We start from the raw sequence: 10,633 nt of genomic DNA, 5'->3' as shown, positions 1-10,633 counted from the left end.
GGACTTGGGCGTCTCTTCTTGTTTCAGTACAAAATTTGTATGGATAATTTTTTGCGAAGTGCTTGAAACATTCTCATACAGAATATCATATAACAGCCAATCAGGAACTGGAAAACCAAGCTTCTCCAGCTTCCTCCTCGCCTCCTGATACTGTTTGATATATTCCCTATCACTGGTTTGGTGAGACGGATACAGGCTGTGGAAAATGGAGCGGCGCTCCTCTTCAAGCGGCTGACGGAATGTAGATTCCAGCTGATTCCAGAGAAGATATGCAGAGCGTCTCTTTGGTTGAGTGACCGACTCCATTGCCTGGGAACTTAGCGAGTTCCATATCAAATCATACAGCCAGTCATTCTGCTGGTCCCATAAGTACGTATTTTCGTCCGTGAAGGGAGAGCATTTTTGCCCGTCATCGATGATATGGCTGCATCCTGTGGTCTCAGCAATGGAAAGGATCGATTCCCGCCAGCTTGAGTAATTGTTTTTACCATACAGGCGATGCGGGTAAGGAACATCCTTTGTCAGCCGGAGAAATGCGATTATCTTCTTGCCGACTACGGCCTCCCCATCAGGTTTCTCCGCTTCCTCGTCGTTGTCGATATCGCCCTGATTTTCTTTCTCGATACAAGCGAGCGGTTCTCCATTGCCCCCACCTGCCGCATTCCTATTCTCGTTCTCATTCCCATTCCCACTCCCACTCCCACTCCCATTATTCGAGTTCTTGATCGCATTCAACTCTTGCTTCAGCCGTTCAATTTCTAAGGAAAGGCCCAACGTTACTTTCTCAACCTCAAGCCTATGTCTCGAGTGGAGCTCCAATTTTGCCTTTTGGATCTGAAACGCCTCCCACTCAATTTCCTCCCTCCTTAACTGAAACCCCGAAAACGGCATGTAGGTCTCAGCATCCGTCGCCAGACCATCGACCGTCAAAATGTTCTCGCCCTCCTTGACATACTCGGCCGGAACGAAATCCGCTCCGTCGGAGCTGGCGTCGGGCATATCGACACCGACCGGCTGGACGACAGAAAGTTGAGTCGGCGAAAATGTGGCTGCGGCTGCGTTCAATGCAGAGGCGCGTTCGGAAGTGCTCTTGGAGGAACTTCTGCGGAGCATGGCGGCTTTCTCTGCTTCTCCTGTCCTTCTTCCCTTTTTGCTTCTGGGTCTCCAGGCCAGGGTATTAGATAGTCTTCAGGGACGATGTGGTAGGCAAAAGCCTATCAACTCAGTTCGGCTTAATGAATTAGACAGGGAGGATATGCGGGATATATCTAAATATATATATATATATTTATATCAGTTGGTGAGAAAACGAAAAGTCTGCGTCTCACAGCAAATAGGCTAAATAAACCCTTTGTTTCTCTGCACCAACCGTACCTGGAATTTTTGTTCTTTCTTTTATTTTCTTTCTTTCTTTTTTTTTTATCTCTCCTTTGACGCAGGGAGAACACGGAGGCCCAAGTCCCAACCCAGCACTGCAAGGAAAGTAAAGTAAAACGTTCAAAGACAAGATTAGACACAAGCTACAAACGAAGCTGCTGTCTTTCTGTTCCCTTTCCCTTTGATGCACGGGAACGAATACCTGGAAATTTGAAGGGTGCTATGTGCGACGTTTCTCTTCCCGCTTCGTTCAGGAGGGAGGAAAGGAGACAAAAAGGGAACGGGAGCGAGAAAAAAAAAGCCAAAGAAAAGGGGGAACACGCGACTTGGCTGAGTATTTTCGTCTCCTCCAGTTGGCTGCTTCAGGGTGGCTGGGATGTCTAGCAGTTCTAGCAATCCGTAGCTCGAGAGCTGTGGTTGTTGATTTCCTGTTTGGGCGCCCTAAAACAGGGTTGAGCCCTATATCCTGGTTTGACCGATTGCGGGGCATCATGATCCTGCGGACATGGACCACGCCGTCGCTGCGACGCATGGGCAACTGGGAGCGGAGGTTGAAAGGAATCGCACGGGGATTTGTATATGTACTTGGAGCTCGTGCTACTTTCTACTGTCCATGAGCACTAGTTCGCCAGTTTCAGTTGTGCCTGTCGTGGATCCCTTTCTGCAATTCGGCACTGTTAAGTCACCCTTCTCAGCTATTGTGGCGGACGTAAAGCTTGCGAAAACAGAATTTTCTGCCACCCCCTGAAAAATAGTAGCAAAACACCGCAGAAATAACCAAAATATCCATGTATCTCTAGAATCATTCAAATATCATCCAATTCATTCAAATACGCACCTTTATCATCAAATCTGCCAATATGCCCCCCCAGCTCAGCGAATTTACCACCAATGAGATCGTACGCCTTCTAAACGATGGTTATATGCCTGCTCAGATTGCGCGGACCATTGAGTGCCATCTGGCCACTGTATATCGAATCCAACGAAATATTTGCTGCTTTGGAACTGCTAGAAGTCCTCGTTCAACATGGGGTGTAAAGCCAAAGATCACACCGGATATCTTGTCAGGTTTGGAGGACTTTTTTGAGGCATATTCAACTGCATATCGCGATGAGGCTGTCTGCTTTGTGAAGGATGAATTTGATGTTGATATCCACCCTCGATCGATATCTAGATTGTTGAAGAAACTGAATTTGACACGGAAGAAGGTGATTAATTATTGCAATTGTCACTTATAGAACCTGCTAATCTGTCAGTTCTATTTGATATAGGTTGAACCTGTGGCCAGTCAACGCAACGAAGAACTTCGAGCTGAATGGCGTATTCAAGTTACTCAGTATCAACCTGATCAACTTATCTTTTTAGATGAGAGTGCTGCGAATGAACGTACTGCAGATCGACGATATGGATGGTCAAGCAGAGGATTCCCTTGTCACATTAGAAGGCCCTGTAAACGATCTCGCAGATGGTCAATCTTACCTGCAATAAGTGTCAATGGATATCTTGATTATGATATATATCAGGGGTCCTATAATACAGAGAGGTTCAATGAGTTTGTACGTGTCCGGATACTGCCCAAATGCCCAACGAGGTTATCACTACTTAGTGATGGATAATTGCTCTTCTCATCGTTCACAAGCACTGCGAGATCTCTGCAGAGAAGCTGGCATTGGACTTTTATTCTTACCTCCATATTCTCCTGATTATAATCCTATAGAGGAGTCATTTCACGCGTTGAAAGAATGGATTAGAAGATACAGATGTCAGTTAGAGAATCAGTTTGATGGAGATTTTGAAACCTTCTTGCATCATGCAGTTGAGAATTTCATGGGAGAAGAAGATGCAAGAGGATATTTCAGATCTGCTCATATAGGATAGTATTGTAAAATTTAAAAAGATTCAGATTGCAATTCAATTATGATGATATATAATATTTAAGTTTCAAATTCAGAAGCAGAAGCAGTATGAGGTCTGCTGCCATCATTACAAACAGCAGATAAAGACAATTTAATCTCCTTCAACTGTGACTGCCAGATAGGACTCTTTAACCCATTTCTTATTATCGAGAATATACCCATTCCAATATTCAACTGAACCACCTGCTCATTTGTCATTGTCCGTATATGATCCAGTTCAAATCCTTCATTCTGAATAATGCTCTTTGCAGTTAAAAGAGCTTCTGCTCTTCGAGGTCTCTCTGTCATCAACCAGTTGAAGAACTCATCAATAAACAGATCCGCGTGTTCACCAAACTGAGGGATTGGACTACTTCGAATAGGAGGCAGGTTCGGATTCGATGGCAGGTTCGGATTCGATGGCAGGTTCGGATTCGATGGCAGGTTCGGATTCGATGGCAAGTTTGAATTTGATGGCAAGTTTGAATTCGATGACAAGTTTGAATTCAGTCCTCCCATGCCTCCCATTCCTTTCCATCATATATTTCATCACCATCACATTGATTATCTCACTTGGAGACACAATATTAGATGAAGAAGGAGTTGAGGGAGATATTGGATACGATAGAAGCTGACAGTCATATCATTTGTTGTGACATTCCGTAACTTGATCTTTATAGGCTACTTTATCCCATTGATAATCACCCGTTCATACAGCCTGAATGAGATCTCAGGCTCAGGGGTAGGTGTTCGCAGAAATCGAGGATCTTCTGACTGTGTCTCCTCCTCCTCCTCCTCCTCCTTATCCTCCTTCTCATCATCAGTTGGATTCTCGTCATTATCCGGAACATCCGGAACAGGCGGTTTGGACAGACGAAGGCGCAGGGTAGTTGGAGTCCTTTTACGAGCTTGCGAGGCAGTAGAACGGTGGGTGTTGCGGGGCATATTGGCAGATTTGATGATAAAGGTGCAGATTTGATGATAAAGGTGCGTATTTGAATGAATTGGATGATATTTGAATGATTCTAGAGATACGTGGATATTTTGGTTATTTCTGCGGTGTTTTGCTACTATTTTTCAGGGGGTGGCAGAAAATTCTGTTTTCGCAAGCTTTACGTCCGCCACAATAATTATATTAAGAATTATTTACAAATCTGCTTTCACATGTACGAGCAGTATGTCCAATAGTACCACATCTACTACATCGAGGTGCTGCACGTTTTCGTGGTTGAGAGTCAGAAATCTCTATCCTCTCTCTTTCCTCTTCATTGACACTTCGTACGCGATCTATTCCTTCTTTAACTCTTAAAACACCTTCCTGAGCTACATATGTACGACCTTTCTCTCACTTTCTCTTTTGCTTCTCATTTGCAGCTCTTAGTTCCTTGTTTTCCTTTGCTAAAATAGCAGCACTATGCATAGCCATTTGACATCCCTTAATCAGCTGATTCATAGCTCGATTGGTTGGACTGGATAAACCCTGTGTATGATGTTGCATGTATTCTTTAATCTTCTTGGCCTGAAGATCCACTTGTTGTACATTGTGTGGTGTGGCTGTGGCTCAGGAGGCTTGAGAACTAAGAGAAGTTCCTGGAGGGCTGGGTGTATGCATCTGAGTATTAAAGCGTGAGAGGACTTGCTCTGGATCGTACGGAACTAACCCTGTAGCTTTGAAACCACTTTTGATGTTGTTCTCATTCAGAGCTTTCATATGAGCTGCTGAATATAGAGTCAAAAACTCTTTCTTATCAATGTGATTAATGTCAAGCCACATTTGCTCTTCCATATGTTGTCCGTACGCCTTCTTTAGAGGAGAGAAACAGCTAACATCCAAGGGCTGAAGAAGATGAGATGAATGAGGTGGCATATAGAGAGCAATAATATTGTTCTCAGAGCAGAATTGATCAAATTCAGCTGAAGCATGACTTTCATGTCCATCAAGAATCAAGAGTCGATATATGCCCTTTGTATGAGATTGAGTGTCCTTGTCAAATATCTCCTTAAGTCAGATTAACCCCAGCTTATCATTTGTCCATCCATTCTCACTGACTCCAATCATCCAGTCATGTGGCAGCTTTCCAGTCTCATACCAACAGGATTGATGCATCTTTCCCTTCAGAATAATCATTGTATGTAAAGCTCAACCAGTTGCATTGACTCCTGCAATAACAGTAGCCCATTCTCGATCTCCAGGCTGTATAAGCTTGGGATTATCAACTCTCTCTGATCCAGTAACCACTCTGGCTGTTCCAATAACACCCATTTGAAACCCAGTCTCATCAAAGTTGTATATATCTTCGTGTGCAATCCCATACTTTGCAATGGTGTTTCGTATGAGGTTGAACCATCCACGAATTATCTCAGGATCCTCACATAGAGCTCACTGGTGATCATACTTTCGGGAGAATCTGGATTTTAACTCATTATGACGATTGACAAAGTTTTGTACCCAGTTGACACCAACTGTTGATGGAGGCTTGGATTCAGATTTGATTTCTCGTTCAAAAAGGAGTAAATTGGCCATATTTCGTACAGTCGCGATCTGGGGTGGTTTCCCTCGTGCAGCCATGGATAGAATCCATTGAATAAGAGATTCTTCCTCTGTAAGACTGAGTTTTCGGTTCTTTGGTGGAGTATCAACGCGTGTTGTACGACCATGTATGCGATCAGCTAGAGTAGAGCGTGGAACACCATAGAGCTTTGCTGCAGCTCATACACTTGAAATTTGATTATTATCAAGTGCTTGAATAGCTAAAAGAAGTCTTCCTTCTTGAAAGGAAGCTTGATGACTTTGCATTGTTGATATTTTAATTGTTATGTTTAATAGCACAGTGAGATGATGAAAAGTGGCCGACTCGCTTGTGTGGCCGACTCGCTTGTGGATTACGTTACTATATACATAACGGCTTCAAGGCATTCAGTTGGTCTAGCTAGGTTCGGGCTATTTAGTTCTATGGAGTACCAACCCCAGGTCTTGCTGTTTGTGCCCACAAAACCATTTACTCTCCACAACTAGAAAACACGCTCCATCGGACCGAACCGAACCCATTAATCTATAACAGCGGTCTGCAGAAGTCAATTCCCTTGGCTGGATGAGTGGCAGTGAGTGACATACGTCATCAATTTCACTTTACTCCGTACGCCATTTCCCAATAAAATACAGAACAACGCCGAATATGAAAGGGCCGCCAACGGTGAGGCAAAACCAGCTAACGCTTTTCTCTAACATGCTAATAGACAAGGGGAAAACTAAGTAAATTTTTGCCTGCGCAACATGCAGGAGCAACGTATGCAATCGTAGCCAATGCGTCCATAGAAACCGGATGCCCTCAGTACCGGGTGATAGGAAATATTTGTGTAGCCCAATCGGACAAAACTATCCTTCTCCCCCTGCTGCTGGTCCCCCTGTGCCCTCCTGAACTTGGACCTGTTGTGCCTGGGTCAAGGCCTTCCTGTACTCGTCTAACGCCTTCCCCAATGCCTTCACCGTCGGCTCTAAAAGCGCGTTAACCGTCTTTCCCCCGCCCTCCACCCCCTTCAAATTGGGCCGGATATTCTTCCCCGTCGACGCCATGACTTCTCTGGCATGCCGTTTCAGTTTTTCAATTTCTACCTGGCGCTCCTTCTCCGCTTCGTCCGCCACGGCTTTGATGCGATCCATAGCGCGATTTAATGACTCGACCAGAGATGCAATTTCGCCGGCCCGGTCCGGATTCCCGGATAGGAAAGCTTGCCAGAATTGATGGAGGAATTCGGTCGTGGTGGCGTGTGTGAGAGTCAAGCGGTCGAAGATGGCTGGGGGGAGGCCGCAGGTTTCTGGCAAGGTGGCGGAGGGTGAGGAGAATTGAGATTTGCGGTCACGGATAGCGGAGAATATCTGGGTGGACGCGGCAGCGAGGGCGGATCTGGAGCCGACCCTTTCTTTTCTTGGTTTCGTGCTCTTTTGCTGGTTGCGGGTATCATCATCGTTATCGCTATCGGTTTCTTCCGGCTCAATAATGCGGTCGAGCCGAACACCACCCTTGTTTTTGGGCGGGAAAGTTGAGTCTAGGTCATTCTGTAGCCTGCGGAGAACTTCGTGGGGGTCCTGCCGCGCAAATATTCGGGTCTCCTCGTCCTCTGCAGGTTTGGTCTCAGTCAAAAAAAGGCTCTGATCACGCACGTTTAATGTGATTCGCTTCAACTCTTCGTCTTCGCGTAAATCACGAAGCTGCAACTCATTGTATGCCTCTTCGCTCAGACCAATCGGCGCAGATGGGTCCGCATCAACCGGCGTGACATTCGCCATGATCTTCTCACTTAGCGAATTCAAAGTCCGTATAATTGGCACCTTATCCATGTCGGCAGGCCTCATGTCGAAATTCGGTCTATTCCCCTGCCTCTGACTATGATTCTCCTCATTTCCCTCAAGATCAATAATATGCGGCACGTTCGCCGTCCACGAACGGCCTGCATACTCATCAACACGAAGATACTTGTCCAGAATCGGATCAGTCGGATCCGCGTCCGTCACCCGCTCACCGCGCAACTTCTTAAACAACCGACTCTGGAAAAACCGCGACCAGAACTGCTGCTCCGTTAGCTTGGGGACATTCTCATCGTAAACCTTCTTAACCAGCGGATGCTGGCTGAATATAAGCTGGATCTGCTCCTTGCTGATATTAAGTTTGGTCACGTTATCCTCCACCCGCGGCTTCAACGTTGAGAGTACGTTATATGACCCGCGAGTTTGAGACTTTTCAATCGCATGCGCTCGCAGGAGATGTACTCTTGTTGACCAAAACTGCGACACAAATTGTGCATTACTAACTGTTTCGGCCTTCGTGCGAAGCGTTTCCATAAACACTCTCTGCAGGGCTGGATCAAACTTCAGGAGGGATTGCTGTAGTTCCACGTCTGCAATCAGTCGGCTATCGTCGTCCCATGATGGTTTTCCCGCTGCTGAAGATAGTGCACTTGCAATCGCCATCGCGGCTGGTGCGCTTTCTTTTGTAGGGACCTGTCCTGTTTTTATTGCCTGGATGGTTGCACTGAGGGCATCTTTGATCGCATCAGCCTCGGCACGTGCGTTTGTTCCCGACGTGAAGGAAAAGATATACTGTTCCGTTGCGCCCGGAGGGGCGTTGTTAGGACTGGGGCCGGCGCTGGGATTAATAGTGGTGGCTTGCGCGAATACCTTCAGCATAACTTTTGGACTCGTCGCGGGAGTTTGTTGGAGATCTAAGTATACGTGAAAGGGCTCGTAAAATCAGCTATCCGGAAACATCCATCTCCAAAGGGCAAAAAGAGAGGACATACGTGTAATATCTGCAACGTTAATGGTCACAGGCAACAAACCGGAACCACTCCCCTTGGGTGCCCATGTAATTGATTTTCCATCCGAAGCCATCATCAAGGAGCCATCCCTCTTCTTATATGCCACAGCATGGCTGCCCACGCTAGCCGCCATTTATTCGGTCCCTGTCCCGCTCTTCTTCCAGATTTGTCTTCAAGTTTCACAAGTTTTGGCCGTAGACAAGAAAAAGTCGGGGCAAAGCGTAAGCTTATAGATGGTGCGTTATCGTGTTGTGCAACAATCCTCCTCACCCTCACTTCACGTCCAATAATCCAACAGAGCGTAGTCTTCCCGGGTAGTAGCGGATTCGTTTTCCAGACTGCCGCCAATATTCTGACCTTTCCTACCCGTGACAAAACTCGCAAATCGCAGCCGTAGCTTCTGTAAAGGCCCTTCATTCATTCACTCATTCACTCGTTATCACTTTTTCCTCCATAAACCCTCTCTTAGTACCGGTCGTAATCGAACCGGGAAAAGAAAAAAAGAAAAAGAGAGAGTAAGTGAGTAAGTGAGAGTGAGGGAGGAGAGAGTGTGAGAGTGTGAAAGAGAGAAAGGAAAAAAGCAAAACTCCCAAGTCGTTATCGCATCATTCAGCGGCAAATGAATCGAGCGAAACACACGAAAAGCGAGGAAGAGTGGGTGCCGAATATATGATTGATACCAACAAACACCCCGCCGCCGCCGCGCGCGCCTTGCAATCACCCCCGTTATTTTATTTATTTATTTATTGGAGAGCTCGGGAGGGGGGGGGGAGAAAAAAATCCCAACCACCCTCGTCCCCTCTGATCCCGTGTCTCTCAATCTCCTCTGTTGTTGATTGATATGATCCGTCCTTCACCGCACGCGATAGCCAGCTCGCAGCCTATCCCCGATGCCCTGCTGTGGATGTACCGTGACAGCTAGCTCGCGTCGTCCGTATATGGTTCTGCCCAGGATGTTGCGAATAGAAAAAAAAGAAGAAGAAAAAGGGGACAGAAGGATCGTAGCTGCAGGAGGAATTCGGGAATGTGGGATCCGTATGAAGTATACTATAAAGTATATGAGGGGAGGAAACGGAGGTTGTCAAGTATTATCCCTGTTCCCCGCGTGAACAAAAGCACAGGCAAAATCTTTTTAAGATCGACTTGAGCAAGTTTAAGGTCCATCGGACGCGGCTCAAGAGCTAGTAATCATGTGACTACAATGGCGCTGCCTCGGCGGTTTCCAAGGACTATCAAAAATACGTTACGTATAATCTGCTCAGTTGATACAATGTAAGATTTGATGCTGATATTCATTTTTGTAACAATTAAAATATGTGCGAGCACATACACAGAAAGAATATGCTCTCTTTCAAAGGAGGAGGAAGAAGAAGAAGAAGAAGAAGAAGAAGAAAAAGAAAACGCCCTTACAAAGGAAGTATCTCAAAAGGTATATTTAGCTGTCAAGTACAAAAGATTATCAATAGGAAAAGGAATAGGAATAACACCAGAGGGGAAATTCGGTCCGCTTAATGATAACAAACTCCTAGTTAGAACGTGGAGAAGGATTAGGAAAATGAAATAGGCACAGGGTGTATTCTAGAGATGGAGGGGAAGAGGAAGAAAGTACGACTCCGGAAACACCCCCCTACGCCCTCCAACCCCCCCAAAAACCAAACATGTCAACGAGGAAATTAGTGTCATAAAACAAACCACAAGAAGCAGAACCACAAGCGCCGTCGCCAGTAGCAAAAATGTGAAGCTAAAATGTGAAAGGATACTCAAATGGTAACTAGTACCGCTCACTTCTTAAACATATAATGCCCCATACAACCCCCCAACATCCCCCCACCGCAACAGGGATCTTTCCTCATCCCCCACCACGGGCGCCCACAGCTTTCCACGGGCGGGGGCCCATCATCTCATCCTTCCGCCGCCCAGCCTTACCCCTGCCCGCGGCTCCAAGCGCAGGGGCTCGGGGGAATATACTCATCCTTCGCGGTTCCCAGGGGCCCTCGAACCAGCATATCTATTGGCCAAAATTTGGTTAAAGGCGGCTCCCTCCT

General features: G+C 46.2%; 5 protein-coding genes across 5 annotated transcripts; 1 reads left to right on the top strand and 4 right to left on the bottom strand.

Annotated features, from left to right (window-relative positions):
* Positions 1–23: 23 nt before the first annotated feature.
* HCAG_01532 (predicted protein) lies at positions 24–1,113 on the bottom strand (the record flags this gene model as incomplete). The annotated part of the gene is made up of 2 exons (XM_001544435.1): positions 24–150; positions 344–1,113. The coding sequence occupies 2 exons, from the start codon at positions 1,111–1,113 to the stop codon at positions 24–26; spliced, it is 897 nt and encodes a 298-aa protein (XP_001544485.1).
* Positions 1,114–2,237: 1,124 nt separating this feature from the next.
* Positions 2,238–2,865, top strand: HCAG_01531 (predicted protein; the record flags this gene model as incomplete). Its single annotated transcript, XM_001544434.1, has 2 exons — positions 2,238–2,585; positions 2,743–2,865. The coding sequence occupies 2 exons, from the start codon at positions 2,238–2,240 to the stop codon at positions 2,863–2,865; spliced, it is 471 nt and encodes a 156-aa protein (XP_001544484.1).
* Positions 2,866–3,642: 777 nt separating this feature from the next.
* On the bottom strand, positions 3,643–4,217 carry HCAG_01530 (predicted protein; the record flags this gene model as incomplete). The annotated part of the gene is made up of 2 exons (XM_001544433.1): positions 3,643–3,844; positions 3,988–4,217. 2 exons carry the CDS (start codon positions 4,215–4,217, stop codon positions 3,643–3,645), a joined length of 432 nt encoding a protein of 143 aa, XP_001544483.1.
* Positions 4,218–4,617: 400 nt separating this feature from the next.
* On the bottom strand, positions 4,618–5,841 carry HCAG_01529 (conserved hypothetical protein; the record flags this gene model as incomplete). The annotated part of the gene is made up of 4 exons (XM_001544432.1): positions 4,618–4,684; positions 4,934–5,109; positions 5,363–5,432; positions 5,669–5,841. The coding sequence occupies 4 exons, from the start codon at positions 5,839–5,841 to the stop codon at positions 4,618–4,620; spliced, it is 486 nt and encodes a 161-aa protein (XP_001544482.1).
* An 807-nt stretch (positions 5,842–6,648) lies between these two features.
* On the bottom strand, positions 6,649–8,661 carry HCAG_01528 (conserved hypothetical protein; the record flags this gene model as incomplete). Its single annotated transcript, XM_001544431.1, has 2 exons — positions 6,649–8,492; positions 8,571–8,661. 2 exons carry the CDS (start codon positions 8,659–8,661, stop codon positions 6,649–6,651), a joined length of 1,935 nt encoding a protein of 644 aa, XP_001544481.1.
* Positions 8,662–10,633: the final 1,972 nt, after the last annotated feature.

This window comes from Histoplasma capsulatum, genomic scaffold (assembly GCF_000149585.1).
Source record: "Histoplasma capsulatum NAm1 scaffold_1 genomic scaffold, whole genome shotgun sequence".
Classification (NCBI taxonomy): Eukaryota; Fungi; Ascomycota; class Eurotiomycetes; order Onygenales; family Ajellomycetaceae; genus Histoplasma; species Histoplasma mississippiense.
The sequence above is the reverse complement of the archived record's forward strand: the minus strand, read 5'-3'. Positions and strand labels throughout refer to the sequence as shown.